The 17,546-nt window shown below is 44.1% G+C and overlaps 1 protein-coding gene across 3 annotated transcripts; it reads right to left on the bottom strand.

The window, feature by feature from the left end:
• Positions 1-3,867: 3,867 nt before the first annotated feature.
• On the bottom strand, positions 3,868-17,132 carry LOC106865286 (NELL2-interacting cell ontogeny regulator 1-like). Of its 3 annotated transcripts, none has more exons than XM_088163029.1 (4): positions 16,982-17,132; positions 16,666-16,823; positions 9,885-9,973; positions 3,868-6,150 (listed from the first exon to the last, which is right to left on the bottom strand). In XM_088163029.1, the coding sequence occupies exons 2-4, from the start codon at positions 16,796-16,798 to the stop codon at positions 6,085-6,087; spliced, it is 288 nt and encodes a 95-aa protein (XP_088019155.1). In that variant the 5' UTR covers positions 16,799-16,823; positions 16,982-17,132; the 3' UTR covers positions 3,868-6,084. The 3 variants fall into 3 exon arrangements, with proteins under 3 accessions (XP_088019155.1, XP_014750722.1, XP_088019156.1); XM_014895236.2 differs by having other exon boundaries at positions 16,913-17,068; XM_088163030.1 differs by having other exon boundaries at positions 3,868-6,146; positions 16,913-17,051.
• Between the last annotated feature and the right edge of the window lie 414 nt (positions 17,133-17,546).

The raw sequence follows: 17,546 nt of genomic DNA, 5'->3' as shown, positions 1-17,546 counted from the left end.
TCACAGCTCAAGAATTCCTGGCTTCCAAATTCCTCTTCAGGCTTGTACTAAATTGCTACTGATGAGCTTTACATGCTTTACAGTCTGCTATACCTTCAACTCCCACATACACCTTGACTAGCGAGGTACAGGCACAGTTTCATAAGCAATTAAAAAGAAAAGGAATTAAACATCAGGGAAAATGGACTTACTATTGTGTTTCTGTGGGGGAAAAAAAATTGTAGATCGTAGTTTTACCTCTCCTTTTTTCATTTATTTATATGGAATGAAATCTGATGTAAAGACAATCTGTCCCCTTGAGATGTGTCATTCTGTCCCCATCTATAATGTACAAACTGGTAAAAGCCAGTTGACGTACCAACAGTCAGAAAAAAAAGATCTGTAACAGATTCAGTAATCAGTGCTGCAGGCACCATCTATCTTTAGTATCTTTATGCTTTTAAGATGATGAAATACCTTCTGCACCACTATAAAAGGCTGGGCTTCTGTTTGCTATTTCACATGGTCAGTACTTGAACTATGGCTAATATTTAATCTTGAGCTCATGATCAGCTTGAGAAACATAATTTATAGGATCAAATTCCTTTAGCCCTCAGCCTCCTGTTCTGTATTTCTAGGAATGGGGCGCAGGAGCTTTGCTCTGTCCAGGAAAGCCTTTTACAGCACTGTAAGGGAAGTGTAGGAGATCCAAAAGGCAGCTGTTTTAGGCACACAGAGGAAACAAAGCCCTGTGTTCTGTGAAACAAGCCTGGGTCACCTCATGTGCTTTTCAGATGGAGATTCCCATGTAGGCATATAAGGGTGGACCTCAGGCCACAGTGTTGAGAAAACAGCTCTGATGATTTCAGCATGAACAGAACCATGATATGGAGTCCAAAGAATGCATTGGGACAGGCCAGGCTGAACAGATGGTTCATCATTTACTGGAGACTTCTCTGAAAGGAGCTATTGCCTAGGAAAGATAATGATGGATGCACTGAACTAGAGATGTAATAATGGACATTCAGGAACGCCATCAGTGTTAATTCTTTTTTATCTGCTAGGGACACAGACAGGGCAAGCAGGTACCTGGGGTTTCTCAGTGTATAAAGCTCCATCATGGGTGGCTGCTCTGTGCTCCCACTGGGATTTGCTTTTCCTCACCAACATCTTTAAGCTCAGTGGCCAACTGGAATGACACGATTCAAGGATCCAGGTGTCTTCCCTTTGCCACCCAGCTCAGGGATGGAGGGAATGACACAGATTTGAGGCAAGTGAACTCCTGCAAAGTCTACCATGTGCTTCAGTCTCCTCAAGAATCATGAGAATGATTAAGTGATATTTTAAGAGCCTCCTGGTGTTTTTCATTCCTCCCCTCTGGAATTCAGCAAGTTAATGACTTCAACTTGTTTCCAGCCACATACATAGAAAACACAGGAAGAGCACAGAAGCTTGTCCACATTTGGACCAAAGGCCCCTCTGTTGTGGGATCCTTCTTCAGCAGTCAACAAATTATCATGAGCATATGGGATAAAATTAATTCCTTCCTCAGCCTATGTGGAGGTGCATGTTCTGAACAGAACCCCAAGGTCTGTTAGAGGCAGAAACAGAATCAGACATTGGAAAATCACAGTGACTTTTCAGAAGTTTAGCAGACCCATCTGCTTCACCCACTGCAGCCAGGAATTATTTATTCAAAATGTTTAATACAGCAAAAGTGAGGCTAAATATTTTATAATTATTATACACACACACACATATATATATATATTTGCAATTAATATTAGTTTTCCACTTCTATTTAATGTTTCCTGCAAAGAACACTCTTAAGTGAGTGTTGCCTTTCCCTTTAGATGGTAAAAGCACCTGCAAATTAATTTCCCCTTAATCTTTAAATCACCAAGTACCAGTTTGCAAAAGATGCTTCCGTCTCTTCCATATCTTCTTTGGGAACAAGCACAGCACACAGCCTCCCTGAGACCTCCCATCTTCTGCACAGCTTCAGCTGAGGAACACAGGGATTATTCACAACCACCTCTTCCATCTGCATTTGTTTGCATAGCTCTCAAAAGCAAGTTCTGGAAAGTTTGGAAATTTCACATGCTGTGCTTGATGAGAGTGTGGAGAATGATCCCTTCTTTTGCACCAGTGCACACAACATCTCTGGGTTCCCCTTTTCAAATCCTGCATCCAACACTGCTGTGACACTTTGTCTGCAGCACTGCCCTCAGCCAGAGTGACTGCAGCCCCTGCTTCCCACGCTCAGCACATAAATCCCTGGGAAGCTGCAGCTCTGGTTTCTCCTCCAGGAACTCTGATTTGCCAGGAACTCAGCCAGGCTGCAGAGGGCAGGTGTCTTTTCCCCTCCACACTTGGTTCCCTCTTCTCTCACACACTGAGTCCTGGCCAGGGAAGGACAGAGCAGAACATTGTTTTAGGTAAGGAGGCCTCTATCTGCAGGCCAGGAGGGGCAAGGGCAAATTTCCTGCCTTGTGCCAGTTCCAGAGAGAAAACATCCTTTATGCTTCTCTGCCTTACAAAAGGTTCAACAACCTCAGAGCTCTTCTGCTTTTAAATTACCTTTGAACTAAACTTTGAACTGAGCTGGGACTCCTGTTAGCCTCCTTCAGCTCAGCAAGTGCTTTATCTCATCAGGGTGAGATCTGTGTGCAAACCACGAGTCCCACTGCTACAGAAGGAGCTCCTGTCTTTGGGTTCCAGCCTGGGGCAGGTGCAGAGAAGGGCACAGAAACCACATGGTCACTCTTAAAGGAACGACTTCCACACTTTATTTCTCTGAAAATGGGGAATGTATATTGGATGCTCAGATTACCCAGGAGTTACCTACAGACTGGTTCTGGGTACAGAGACATAACTGGTTTCTAAATAAGAGGTTTCCATCTGGAGAGGGTATTCCACAGGATTTTCAGCGAATTGCAGAGAGTCCATTCACCAGCTAGACTCAGCTAGCAATAATACTACTGAGCTTTGATGTTACCCAACAGGATTCTACATTACAAGCAAGGTAAACTGTGTTTCCATTTCCAGAATGAAATCCAGACATGTCTTCAGAGACTTGTTCTGAGACTCAGTTCAATGCTACTGACTTAGAATATACACAGAATTACCCCCAGAGAAGGCAGTGGCTCAGGTATGAGAAGCTCTGGAGATGTGGGGATCATTACCAGGATTTCTCTGTCACCTTGCCTGCCCAGGGACAGCACCACACTAACATGATTATACCATTTCTCTTCCAGGGAGGACTTGGCTGTGAATTTCACAGGTTACCACCTGCATTCCACCATGTGTACAAGTGCCACGTGCCCAGGGCTAGCAGCAGCAGCACTGCACCAAGAGAAGAGAAAACACAGCTTGGCTTCAAAAGGTCATGAGAACTTCCTTGGCTCTGCAGCAAAAAAAGCATTGGAAGTGTCGGGTGGGAGAAAAAACTTTCTGCTTAAAGCACTCCTGCAATTAAATCCTTCTGCAAAATACATGGTTTCTTCTAATAAGTGGAGACTCAAGGGGTTCTGAATTTAAATTAACTTCCTGAGCAAAAATAAATTAAAACTATCTAGCTCAATTTTTTTCTTCATGCCATCCTGCAATTATAAGGAACTTTATCAAAAGTGTCAAGTATAGAGTAAGGGGTCCTTAAAGAAGCTCACAAAATCATTGCTGTACCTTTATTTCAAATAAGAGTGAGTTGAATTTTCTACTTCAGCAAATAAGAATATATTAATACATTTAGCCCAAATGCAAGGTCTTTTTATTTTTGTATTAAAAATAGCATTTCTTCTCTGTGTATTTTCTACCTAATTAAAGAACAGATATTAATTAATGCATAAGCACCATCAGTTTATCAAATCAGAAACAAAGCACACCAAATACTATAATGCATCTTGCCCTTTTATTGTGTTGTATTACAGACAAAGAGAAATACAGAATAATCACTGTTACAACCATAAAGTTGCAGTGTCACTCTGATCCCTTTGGGAGTCAGACAACATCCACTTGTCATTCATTCCACCTTTCTGTCCTAACAAGCTGCGTATATCAAAACTCAACTGTGAGCAACGATTTTTCTAAATAAAAACATGAGACAAAACCCCCCGTTCTTGTAACAGGACTTTGCAAGATTCTTTAGGGTACCAGCAAAATAAGCATGCACAATAGCAATACCAAACCATAGACATGCTGCCCCCTGAAAAGAGGAGCTGTGCTGGAAAATTCACAGGTTCAGTGCTGGGACTCTATCTCCTGCAAAAATCTGGCTCAAAAGCTGTGCATTACTTTGGTCCAAGTATAAGTGAGAGTAAAGAAGCCAAAGGCTGATATTTTGCAAGGAAGCTGTGTTAATCCTACTGTTTTCTTTGTACAATAAAATTTGGTCTATGAGGAAAACCTCTATTGCTGTATTGACTGGTGCCACAGTGCAGTGTGATGTCTCAGTAGGGAGCTGCTGCTGTGTCATGCTGCTTCTCTTGTACACAAAACAGGTCCCAAGGACCTACAAACGGGTTTGCTGGAATACTACAAAGGACAAAGCAGATTTCTTATTTGAAATGCAGGTGCAAGGAAGCTTTTCTTTGCTGAGAACCACAAGCCTTTCAGACAACTTTGGCAAAATATATGGCAACACACTCCTTTGTGTTACTGATTATGACTGCACATGAAATAATAAGTCAGCAGTGGGTCAAAGTTCCCTATTTCCCTGTGTTTGATGTTGTAGACAAAATGGGAGAGAAGAATTTTTTAAACACACAGATAGCTTCCATCCTAACTTACTGAGCAAGCTGAGAGAAAAATATCAAAAACACAGCCACTTCTGAAAAGACAGACAGACTAATAAGAATTAGTAAAATGACTTTGAAAACCACTTTTTGTTGATCCTGCTCCAATATTCTTGTTTATATTAAAGTTTCTAGCCTGTACATAGATGCTTGAGCTGATACACAGATCTCTACTTTGGGCATGATGTTTTAAGCCCAATGAAAAACCTATTATTATCAACAGGAATTTTCCACTGGGGCCATTTTCTGTTCTCCTTCCCAAAATAAAGGAAAAAATGCAAACAATGAGAAAGGATTTGCTATTCTCTTTTAAAGAGTAACAAGGCACAATCTTGTCTACTACTACTACACTACTTAAATTGCTTTGTTCTCTCTTGTTTCACACTGCAGCAGGAATTCGAGTAACATCAGCACTGTAACCCACCCTGAAGGAGTGCAGAGTCCATGCAAGAGCTAAGGACCATTTTGGTAGAATTTAAGTATTTCCCAAAGTACAGTTTACAAGAGACAGGCAGGCAGGCGTTGTGTGGGCTCTCTGCCAAAAGTCTCTGTAGAGGCCAGTTTGAGTGGTTCAATCCAGCATGTGATTTGCTTAATGAAAGACACTTCTCCAGAAGATTTTGGCAGATGCAATCAGTTCAACTGCCAGGCAGTATTCATGTGATTACAAATGTTACTGATCACATTAGATTCTTAATAAATCTCTCCGGAAAAGATCACAGCTACTGTGTGGCTCTGAAGAAATTAAAATTGTGAGACAGATTACTGTGTTTGCTGTGCACTGGACTATTGATACAATTGGGGAACAAATCCCTTCCTTGGACTGCCAAGCAGTCAGTGATAACTATTAATTTCTATATAATGCCAAATATGCTTGTTTGTAAATGTTTATCTATGCATCATGGCAAAGTAGCTTCCTTTTAATGTTATTCTTCTATAAATACATTTTAAAAGTCGTCTTCACTGACTTTCATAGATCTATGGCAATTCACATAAGCCAAGAGGTTGTCCTGGGAGTCCAAGGACAACTTTTGGCTTGAAATACCAAAAAAGCAGGATGCCATCCTTGCATAAAAGCCAGAAGCAAGACTTTGGCACTGTTTCTTCTCTTGACATTTCAGTAGATGCAATATCACACAGAATAATGATAAACCACAACAAAGCAAAAATAATCTAACTGAGCCATACCTGTTTTGATAAAAATGCTTTTCCTTATGGTGGGGCACAACTTGCACTCTGTATCTTCCTGTAATTTACTGAACAGCATTTTAAAAATGAATAAATGTCCATTGGCCAAATCCCAGTACTCATTTCAATGCATTGCACGAAAGCAATCACACAGGCCTCTCTTTTCAGCTCTCAGGAGGAGGGTTTCTGTCTGAAAAAAAAAACAAAACCCAAACAAAAAACCATGAAATCAAAGAACTGAATATATTGCTTTAAAAGAGTATATAATTGATTAGATCTAATCCCTCTGCACAGCTGTAGCCAAGGTGCTCTGCTGAGTGAAAAATCATAGTTACTAGTGCTGGTTTTCATCCAGAAAAAGTCATGAAATTAGTATATTCAGAACTAAGAAGGGGAGAGTATTTTTATAGTTTGAATGTTTTCATTTTCACAGTTAACTTCTAAGGAGTAGGCTGTCAAAATTATTAAAGTGTCCTTTAAAAGGGCTGCGACAAATTCCACTTTCAACTGCACTGCTCTTAATTCCTTCGTGGTGATTGATGGCTTCCTGTTGACAATGCCTTCAGTCCTGTATAATTTAATTGCACGAGATAGCAAGTGCTGAAGAGCCAGTTGTGCTCTCAGTTACACTGCTGCTTCTCTAGAATAGCTCTGAGTTGAATTCAGCTGTCAGTCTAACCCTGTTGTCTGAAACTCATGATCTTTCAGGCAGGTCTAGGTCTGAGTGTGTGCTTCCTATTTCAATCTGAGTTAAATTACTGACAGTGGCTTTATTATCAGTACCTGAGTGAAAGCTTAAAAACCATTCCCAATATACATCATTTAAAATTACTTGCTGTTGTATTTGGAGCTCCTTAGTGGAAAAGCATTTCCAAGCTTTTTTTGTCTCTGTATACGGGGGGAGGGGGGATTAATTTTAGATCTTTAAAGATATTCAAGTATCATTTATTTAATTGTGATCAAATAACTTAAATATTTTGTGGATTCTTGTCACACTTTTGGAAAAACAAAGGCTGAATCTTTTGCATGGCACCATTGTTTCAGAGGCCAATTTCTCGTGAGACTCAAAATTGTTGGTGCAAGGAATTCACATCAGCAAGTGCAATTGTGACTGAAGAGAAAATTCTTCCTGAGCATATCTTGTGGTTTCCACCCTGTGGTCTGCTGTCCCTCAAGCAGTTTGCAGACTGGCTTTGAAGAGTTTCTTGAGCGAAGAAAAAAATAATTTAGTGGGCTTAAATTCACTGTGAATGAGTTTCCCATCTGCACTGCAAAAACCCATCAGAGGTTGAAACCCACTTGTTAAGAAGTTATCTCAAAGCTCTGTGAAACAAGAAGGTCTTCAGCCTGCTGGTGTTCCTCTGATACTCCTGACACATCAGACACAGCAAAGGGCTCCTTAACAAAGGCAGTTTCCAAAGGAGTAGCTGAGCACTCCTGTGTGGGTCCTGCTCCCCTCCTGCCTTGCTCGGGCAGCAGTGCCTCTGTCCCCAGCAGTGCCCACTCTCTGTTACTCATTTCTTGTTCTCAGACTGGAAACTTGTGCAGGACAGGCTGCTTCAGAACGGCTTTCCCTCCCCTATCCAGCATTATATCCTCCTCAACTCAAACTTTTGACATCCACCTTTGCATTAAAGAGGGTTTGTTCACATTCCTTGCCTGCTTTCACTTATCAGCTTAGTGCGATGGCAGGCACTGTTAAACACTGCTCCCTGCTTGCACAATGAAATCTTGGATGAGTGAATGCTCCCATTGTTGGGAGCCCAGGAGAAATCATAGAATCATCTTAACATCAAACAGGCTTATTGGATTTCACAGTAATGCCAACAAGCTGTCACTGCTACCACAAACTCTGCCTGGGCGTCACTCAGGACTATTTACAGGCAGGAAGAGCAGCTCTGGGAGCACTCAATTGCAAACTGAAAGCCTGTGAAAGAGAAGTATCAATTACAAAAATTAATTGTGGCCTTGATGGCATTGGCTTAGAAAGTCCCTGATATGCAGGAGCAATCCTGCATGGCACTTGCCCTTGTAGCAACAATTTCCAAGACTCAGGAGCTATTTGATGAAGTCACTTGTGTGTCAAACTTGAGAAATTACAGCTGGTCAGCATGAGCCAAGCATCAACAGTGGAGTAAGGATATGGAAGCTCTACCTTTCAGAGTATAGAAGGCCACAGTGTACCATTTGTGGGCCTTGGCTGCTGTATTCCACTTTAGTATCTCTGCATCACTCAATAATTTGTGTTTAACCAAAGCATCTCTGATAGGAAGCCCTTTGGAGTATCAATCCAAAGGCTGGGAAAGGTATACACTAATACAGCCTTTATTTACTAGTAATATTAAGCTCAGTTGTCTAAGAGTGGGTGATCTTACAAACAACTGGTTCTGTTTGTTTTTGTGATGCACTGTTCCCATGCCCCTTCCTCTGTTACCCTGGGAGCTGTCTCAGTACCTTGGCATGTCAGGCCTGTCCAGGTCCTCACAGAAACAGAAATTCATCTTTTGGCACCCTGGGACCAGCTTCTCCCTTTGTATTCTGCCTCACCTCTACCAAGACAGCGCTGGTCTCTGGTGTGCTGCATCCTTAGTCCACTCTCCAGATAGAACAGACATCACAGACACATCTGAATATCTCTGTGGGTGGGATTAAGGAATTGTGCTGCTTCCATTGCAGCATTCCAAAAAATTTTTAACTTCCCACGTAAAGCCTGTTGACAGTATAAGAACCAGCACAGCTGCAATTGCACCTGGTCTTGACATGTCATGTGTAGGTACAAAACATTTCAGCTGACCCTAATTCAAACAGGTGGAACTCTGCTATGCACCAGAAGAGCCCAGCACAGCTGCTGGAGGTAAAGCCCCTCTACTGACACTTTACCAATTAAGAGTTATTTATTATTATTCCAGCGCATGGGAAACTCATGGAATGTAACCCACACTCAGAACTTTGTCCTAATCAGTTTGCTATTGATAGCTCAAGAAAGCTGAAGTCACTTAAAACCCAGCTTTATCATGTAGGGCCTGACATGGCTGCCCAAGGTCATAAGAAGCCAAAGGCAAAGCTACATAACTGCCTTATGGTTTGAGACACATAATTGATTCATGTCCCTTTGGTTGTCTTTGCTGGGAATGACAATTTGAGCTGAGTGTGACTGTAGAGGAGCAAGGAGCCCTTCTCACCTGCCAAGAGAGATGGCCCTGCTCAAAGGGAGGAGAGGTAGGACAAGGCATGGAGGGGCTTTGTTAGAGGACAGAGACCTCTTGCCTCTTGCAAACTTCAGACAGCAGCAGAACCACTCTGGTAAATCCTACCCCAGCCAGTCTGCACATATTTACAAACCCACACATGAATGAATTACTAAGATCAGGGCATTTAACACACCCTTGTTTTGCTCACTGAGATCTCTGGAGACTGGCATGTGAAGTGGCAGAATCCCCTTGGTGCTGTGATAAATGCAAGAAAAAAAATCAAGTATCAATCATTTTTCATGAAGTATCAATCCATGAGCAAGGGCTGTGTGTGTGCTTCCCTTTCCTCTGCCAGCACTGCCTGCCACCTTCTCTCTCTCCTGCTCATTCCTGCTCCTGCCCAGTGAATAGTCAGTCCAAGCTTGGAAGCAATGTTGTGAGGCAGAGAGTAAATAATCTGTCTTGTTTTCCTCTCCTTCCTACATCTTCTTTCCTTCTCTGTTTGCTGCAGGGACTGTCTGAGGTAATTCCTTAGGCTGTTATGCAAGAAGTCAGACTAGATGATCATTTGCGAACCTCTGCAGACTGTGAAGAATAATCTGTGCTTGCTATAAACCTATTTGCTGGGATGGGAGTGAGTCAGCAGAGATGTCATGTCTGCTGTACCCAGCCAGGCAAACCTGGCCGCTGGGAGATAAAGGCTCAGGGAAAGCATTCCTGCAGAAACACATACCCGCGTGTCCAGGTTATACGCTGTCTTCTTCAGATCCTGCAACGCCCTCTGCATGAACTCGAACGCATGGCAGTCAACACAGGGACGGCCTGCGGACAGAGCAGGAGAAAACATCACTGTCACTGCAGGAATTTGGAGTTTAGCACTGCAGAGGAGGAATACTCAGAGATCTTGCCAGGAGAAACTCCACCTTACCAGGCACCCACACCTGCATGTGTGCAAAACTGGGGCTGCCTGTGTCTATCTTTGTGCAAATGTGAGATGATCAGCAAAAACACAAAGAGTACTTTGCTGTGTGTGCTTTTCTGAGCATGGCCCAGACTTGACTCTGCCTGCTTCTTCCCCTTAAAACTGAAATCCTTACCCCTTCTCAGGCATGGGTTAATTCTCAACAGATACACTGGAAACAGCAGTTTGCAGTGGTTCAGGAACCAGACAGGCAGGTCTGTTTTTACAGGAGCTCTTACAGAGCAGCTTGGCAAGGGACAGTGCCAGATCTGTACTTGCTTCCTTTCACCTGCTGCTGTATTTTTTCTCTGCCAGGAATGCAAAGCATCCCACTGGCTCTGCAGCTGCTGCCAGTGTGTGTGCACAGAGGGGCAGGGCAGGGAAAAGGCAGAGAGTGGAGGAGGAGAGGACTTGACAACAACTAAAATGGCTCACTTTTGAACCTGGGCATTTCTGCTCTGCCAGGATTCACTCTGCACCAGTCCCTGACTGTTTGAAGTTAATGATGTGTGAATTTTCACAAGAAGAAATTGCAGACACTGGAGGAGATGCAGGCAGAATGGGGAAAGACAACATTTCACACTGATCACAGAGCCCCCATGTTGGAGGGAGTGCTGAAATCCTTGTCCACATGCAGCCACCTGTGCTGCTCTGCCAAAGCAAAGAGGGTGCAAAGCTGCTGCTGCTTCTGCTGAGATGGCTGGGGAGCTGTCAGGAGCCAGGGACCTGCTGAGCAGCACTGCAGCACCCATCTGTGCCTGGCACCCTGCTGCCAGCACTGCCTCCTGAGCTGTACCTGCAGGAAGAGAGCAGCCAGAGTGCTTGTCAGTGCTCAGCAAGCCTCTTAGGGGTTTTGATCTATTCAGGAGGAGGTTCTCTCCCACCTGTCCTTCTCCATTTCCCCTACATGCAAGTGACATCTCAGGGAGACCTGGGGATTCAGCTAGGGATTTCATTCTCAAGCTGTGAGGAGATGCAAAATCTCCACTTCTGTCAGAAAAGCATTGCTCACAAAGACTCTGCCTCTCCAGGCACAGGAGTAGTGACAGGATGGTTTTGAGCACACTTTAGACACTCAACCCCCTCCTGCTTTCACTATTCCAGTAATTTAATTGTTTCCACTTTAGATCATGAAACAGACCCCTTAGAAAGAACCTGCATGCTCAAACTGCTGCCAGCAAATCCATCATTCACTTGGTGTCATGCCCTGCTCCCTCCCCTCGCTCTGGTCTGCTCAGAAATACCCTGCTCTGGCTTCACCTCGGGGAGGTGCTGCATGCCCTGAAGTGCTGACAAGCACCAAAGTGTTCTCAAAATCATAACCTTAAGGGAAAAAACCAAAAAAACAACAAAAAAACCCCACCACCACCACCAACAAAACCCAAAAAAACAAAAAAAAAAAACCCCAAAAAACCCCACAAACAAACAAAACAAAAAAACCCCAACCAAACAAAAAAAACCCAAACAAAAAAACTCATTCCAGTGATAAATTAATGTCTCCTGCTTTTGCAGTGGGGAGAAAGCACTTTTGAGTAGAGCCATGGGTTCCATAATCTATCACTGCTTGTCACACAGGAAGTCTTCCCAGGCCTTTGTGAGAGCTGTAATGGGATGGGTGTATGGGATCATTCACTGCTATTTATGACAGCCAAGTGCTCCTGTGTGGACAGGGAGGTACTAGTGGAATGGCACAACCATGCCAAGTGGTTATTTCACTTCTGCCAGCCCTGGGAAAGCAGCTGCCCTGGTATCAAAGCATCTTCTGCAGGAGAAGGGTGATGTCACAGAGGACAGCTGCCTGTGCAGCCCTGGGTGTCCCAAATCAGCACCTGCAAAGCTCCTAACACAGCACTGCCCTCCAAAGTCAGAGTGCACATGCAGCCAGATTCACCACATAACAGGATATTCACTCTTTAATGTCATTTCTTGGGCTCTGCTCTGTGGCGGGGGGTCCTTCCCCAGGCACTGCTGTCTCTGGGTCAGGTTAGCATCCCTGCCTGCTGGGAGCCAGTAGCCAATGGCAGATACTTGAGGAAGATATAAGAATAAGTGTCTAGCAATGTTCTTCTAGCCCACCATGAGGCTGGAGGATTTCCTGCATCTGGCTGGTGTTTCTACATCTGATAAGCCCTCCATGAAGTTTTCTCACATTAATTTGCACTGTTGCTTCCTGAATCCATGTAAACTTTTGTCATCTCAACATCCTGTGGCAATGAGTTTCACAGCTCAGCTATTCACTGAGTGAACAAAATACCATTCCTGTCTGCTCTGAAGTTGGCATCTGCTGCTTTCATTTCCTGCCTCTAACTTTTGCAGTGGAAGAAATGGTTATTAAATAATCACCAACTTTGTCCCACTTATGACTTTGATGTTCTCCATCACTCTCTGCCTTGGTCTGCTTTCCAGAATGAAGAGCTGCTAAGCTGGCCTAAGGTGGATTTGATGTCTCTTCATGCCCACAGTATTTTCAGCAAGGAGCCCATGGACATTTCCCCAATAGAAATATGTCTAAGCATCTGTTTTGCCAAACCTAAATATGTGCTGTTGCCAATAGGAGCAGTCCCACTGTGCTTTCTGTCCTTGGCTATGGCATCTCACACTTCCACTTGCTCACAGCAGGAGTGACAATGCAGCTTCTCCATCAGCTGGATCACTGATTTTTTTCCCCCCGAGCAGATCCTGAATGCCCAAATTCTGGGGTCAGGACAAGAAGTAGTGCAAGGAGAGGAGGCCAGGTTATGGAGAGAAGGGCAGAGGCAGCACAGGCTTACATCAGCTTAAAGCAGTCATGAAACCAAATCTTAAGTCACCTCATAGCAAAGTATAGCAGAGTGCTATTAATTCCTTGCTGACAGCTGGAAACAGACTATCATTCATAGGGAGACTTAACAGGTCTGTGGATTAACATAATGAGAATTATCAAGAGTCAGCTATAACTCTTTAAATGGATCCTGTCAGCACAAAGACTATATGTGTCTTTGTGTATTTTGGGAGAAGTAGGGGAAGAGAAAAAATATGTTTCTTGGCTTCTTGGTGAAGATCTGGAACTGAAAGCACTGTGTAAGCCTAATTAAATTTCCCTTGCATACACTTGGTGTTTCTTCTTTGTATTTCATGCACCTTGGCTAATGAAAACAGATCAGCTTCTGGTCTTCAGATGCCATATTTTAGCTTTCACAGTAGGTGATCTGGGCTATAATGTTGGGAAAATAACTTATTTTTTTTTCTAGTTGATTGCAGAGAACTTTAAAGAAAATAATCTGTGAGTATTAGTAGCACCACTTCAAGCTTAAAAAGTCTTTTGCACATGATGTGTGCTGTGAATAAAGTACAAGGACACAATTAATCATTGCTAATTAGAGCTATTCATAAAAAGCTGTGCCTGGCTGTGTGACTGGCAGAGAGCAGGGGATGGTGCCCCAGCCAGATCTCAGTGCCACACACAGGACAGGATCTCCGCAATTCTAAAGAGATCTGTGACTCACTCTCATGCTCCTCTCCTGTGACTCCTGCACCTCCCACACTTGTACGGAGCGCTGCTGCCCCTGTCCTGCTCACGATGCTGCAGGAGGGACACATTCCTCCCACCAGGTGGGAGAGAGACGCTGTGGTCCATGCGGGAATGTTCCTGCTAAGGGCATGCTGCCAGTGCCATGTCCCACACCTGGGAACAGAGAAAAGCATCGAGCACAACACTGCTCTGCCCTGCAGAAGGACGCTAAATATGGTCCATATCCATCCTATATCGCTGTTAATAGCATGCTCTAGAGACCCCTTTCCCCTCTGGGTCATCCAGGGTCCCACAACCAGCAGCTTGCCTGGGCTGACAGTAAGGATTAAATGTCAGCAATAGGGAAAGTGTTGCAGAGGCAGTGCCCTCTGAACAGGTCAGTGCCCAGAGGGATCAGCTCCTTGATGAGATGTAGACAGTGGAGCATCAAGAAGGAAAAGATCCAGGAGTGTCTGTACTAGATCACATCAGAGTGAGTGGCCAACCCAGTATTCAGTCTCCTACAATCGACATCTCTTGAGGAATATTGAAAGTCTGGGAGCATTCCCAAGCCTCGAGAGCCTGGGATAGCTCCACTCTGGAACAGTCAGCTCTGTCTTCCAGATAGACAACTGGCCTCCTATCAAGGAAAAGTGTGCCAGGGTCCATCCTAGCAGGTTACAGGTACAGTCCTGTCCCCATGGCAGCGTGCATCCCTGGGCACTGTTACAGATGAGACCTCCATGGCCAGCAATGGGTGCCTTGGAAGAGCATGAGAACAGGGCAAGTCTGGAGGATGCATTCCCAAAGACTCTCCTAGGTCTCAGGAGTTTGCTAAGGCAGCAGCTCCTGAGCCAGAAGAGATGCCACTGTATCCAAGCCCTTTCTAGGATTTTTTTTTGCCTTTAATTTAACCAATTGGTTCTGCAATCTCATACAAACACGTAGCATCCACAATGTCCTAAGGAAGAGTTTTGCATCAGGAAGAGCCATAACAGGCAAAGGAAAGTGTCTGGAGCACTTAGCAGTTATGCAGCACTCTCCCAACCAGTGTCTGAGGAGGAGCATCAGGAGCTCCTTGTAGCATTAAAACTGTCCCTGCAGCAGCCCAAAACAATTTACAATTCATGATCAGCTGACAGCCTTGCTCCTGGCCTGGTCTCACACAGAAAGAGCATTATGCTTCTGTAGCAATGCTCACGGCCTCTGTTCCTTGGGATGGGGCAGTGTGTCTCAGCAGGAACACTGCCACAGAAACACTCTGACCTGCCCTTCATTCCACACTCTTACGTTCAGGAGTAAGACAAGACAAGGAATCTTCCTCAAAGTCTGTTCAAGGCACTCCACAGCCTGGCTAGAGGATGGTAATAAGATGGTAAAAAGACTCCTTGATACTGTAAGAAGGATGGGACACTTTTTTTGCAGGGCCTGTTGTGATAGGTCAAAGGGTAATGGTTTTGAAATAAAAGAGAGTCAGCTTAAATTAGTTAAGGAAGAAGTTTTTTACTGTGAGAGTGGTGAGGCACTGGCATAGGTTTCCCAGAGAGGTGGTGGGTGCCCCATCCCAGAAAATGTTCAAGGTCAGGTTGAACTCCACTCTAAGCAGCCTGATCGAGTTGAAGATGTCCCTGCCCATGGCAGGGTGTTGGACTAAATGAGCTCTAAAGGGCCCTTCCCACCTTTCTATTGTTTTACAATTCTGTGAGTCTTGGGTCAGAAACCCTGGCCAAGAGTTTTGTTCTACAGTTCAAATGGGAATTTACACAAGTAGAACAAGAAACCCCTATATACATTTTCCCAAATGTGTTGACTTGCCTCTGCTAACATAGACACAGAAAGTATACATACAATTTATTTTCCAAGCCTGATTTTCTCTTTGAGGAGATAAAATGGACTGCTCATCACAAAACTTATTAGAATTAATGAATTCCTAGGAAACAGACACACAAAATAGTAGTGAGGTCTGGTTTCAAACTGACCAAATTTAGCCCTAACTAAAAAAAAAAGATAATGAAAAAAAGAGGGAAATTCAACATCTAAGTTCCATTAGTTCCATCTAATGGAATTAACTGAGAACAAAATGCAGTGACAAAATCAGACCTTGTATTAAATATTTTGATAGTCATATAAAAAGATAGCTGTGATACAAGGTAAGCATGACTAAGAACCAGAGATTTGTTTTTATGCAATTATCCCTCCTTGTTGTTTTTTCTTCCCAGAGGAAGTTTTATGTTTCTAATGAGTGGCTACTTCCCTCTTGCTGTCACCAAAACACCCTGAGAACATTGACTCCATTCCCTAATAACTTTGAACTATCACCTCATTTTGGAGCTGACAAAGTTTAGAGACTTATTCAAAATGACAGAGGAAGCTCATATAGAGCTGTGATCCAAATTCAAGAGCTCCTGGCTCCGTGGTGTGCTCAAGCCAGTCTGTCATATTTATTTATATTTGAGTTTGCAGCATTTCAGAAATTTATATTTGCTTTACAAATGCACTGTTTGGGTAAACATCCCCTGTGTTGATTTGTACTAGCTACAAGAAAGCTGAACTTGACCTATTGTTCTAACCAAATACTAAAATAAGCAAGATGCAATTCCCCAGCAGGAACACACAAATTTTCTTCTAACAATACTCAGACTAGTAAGGACATCATATTGTGGCAAATCTGTGTATATCAATTAAAAATATTCAGTGAAACAAAACTCTCAAGAAGCAGATCTAAAAAACCTACGAACAAAGAGCTGGAGTTCAAGTTCAAACGAAAATTAAGAGTATGCAGTTAGCATTTTTTTCCTAAATAACTGCCAATCCTTTGCATGCTTGCTGTTTCCATGACTGTTTTCATGTGCTTTGCTGACATGGCACAAACTCATCATTAACTCCTTAACCAGGCAACACCAACTTCCCCTGGACCGAGTGAGGTGTGGCTGCTGAGGATGCAGGCAGGACAGGGTGCAGCAGGTACCTACTTTCTGCAGAAATTATATTCCTGGAGTCCTGGGCAGCCCCTGCTGGGGATGCAGACAGGACAGGGTGCAGCAGGTACCTACTTTTACCTACTTTCTGCAGGAATGACAGTCCCGGAGTCCTGGGCAGCCCCCACGAGCCTGGCGCTGAGCAGGCTGAGCACCGAGAGGAGCAGGATTCCCGCACGCATCTCGCTCCACACAGGCGGCAGCGCCATTGCTCCCATCAATAATTCAAGCTGTCTTCCCTGCCTGGAACGAGGAGAAGCAGTGAAAAATCAGCTCCTTGCACGCTCCTCACAAAAAGAGGTGGATGAGACATGATAAGCACAGACACAAACCCGCTCGCACACATCACTGCCGTGCCAAGCAGCGGCTCGGGGTGCCCCAAGGACCAGCTTGCCCAGTACCTGATGTTCCTCCTCGCCTGTGTGCCAGACCCTTGGAGCAGCTGGAGCGAGCAGGCAAAGCTCCAGCAGCCACTCCGAGCATGCGCCCCTTCTGCATCCCCCCTTCCCTGATTAGGGCCATTGCCATGGAGATTTGCTATGGCAACACCGAAAAATTGGAGCTGCCAAGTGGAGAAGATGATTTAAAGGGACCACGGTGTGATGAATGGTCACTGCTGCACTCCTCCTCTGCTCCCAAAGGCCATGCCCTCTCCTTGGCAGACACTGGCTGCTGCTGCCCATGTAAGAGAGTCTTGGGCAATTTTTGTGTTTGTTGCTGTTATTCCCGAAGGGACTGTGCTGAAATACACAGCTCCCATCCCTTGCTTCAGCTGTAACTCGTTCTGTGAGGTATCAAATGAGAGGAAAACTCAGAAGTTTGCTCAGATAAATGAAGTTGCAGGGCCTGCTGATGGTACTCTGTACTTTGGGGAATAATCCTTTATGGTCTTTATTTACTTATGAGGCCTTGTGGACAACAGCACCCCTGGCACATGGGCCAACCATGAAAACAGATCCTGCACAG

The sequence above is a fragment of the Sturnus vulgaris genome, chromosome 4 (assembly GCF_052056855.1).
Source record: "Sturnus vulgaris isolate bStuVul1 chromosome 4, bStuVul1.hap1, whole genome shotgun sequence".
In the NCBI taxonomy this organism is placed as follows: Eukaryota; Metazoa; Chordata; class Aves; order Passeriformes; family Sturnidae; genus Sturnus; species Sturnus vulgaris.
Note: the sequence above shows the minus strand (reverse complement) of the source record. Positions and strands in the feature narration are given on the sequence as shown.

Bases quoted from the DNA above. Each gene is read 5' to 3' on its own strand.
- LOC106865286 (XM_014895236.2), bottom strand. The intron at 9,974-16,665 runs GTAGGTAAAAGT...CTCTGTCCGCAG, and splicing joins GACTGTCATTCCTGCAGAAA to GCCGTCCCTGTGTTGACTGC. The intron at 6,151-9,884 runs GTATGTGTTTCT...TTTTTTTTTCAG, and splicing joins CGTATAACCTGGACACGCGG to ACAGAAACCCTCCTCCTGAG.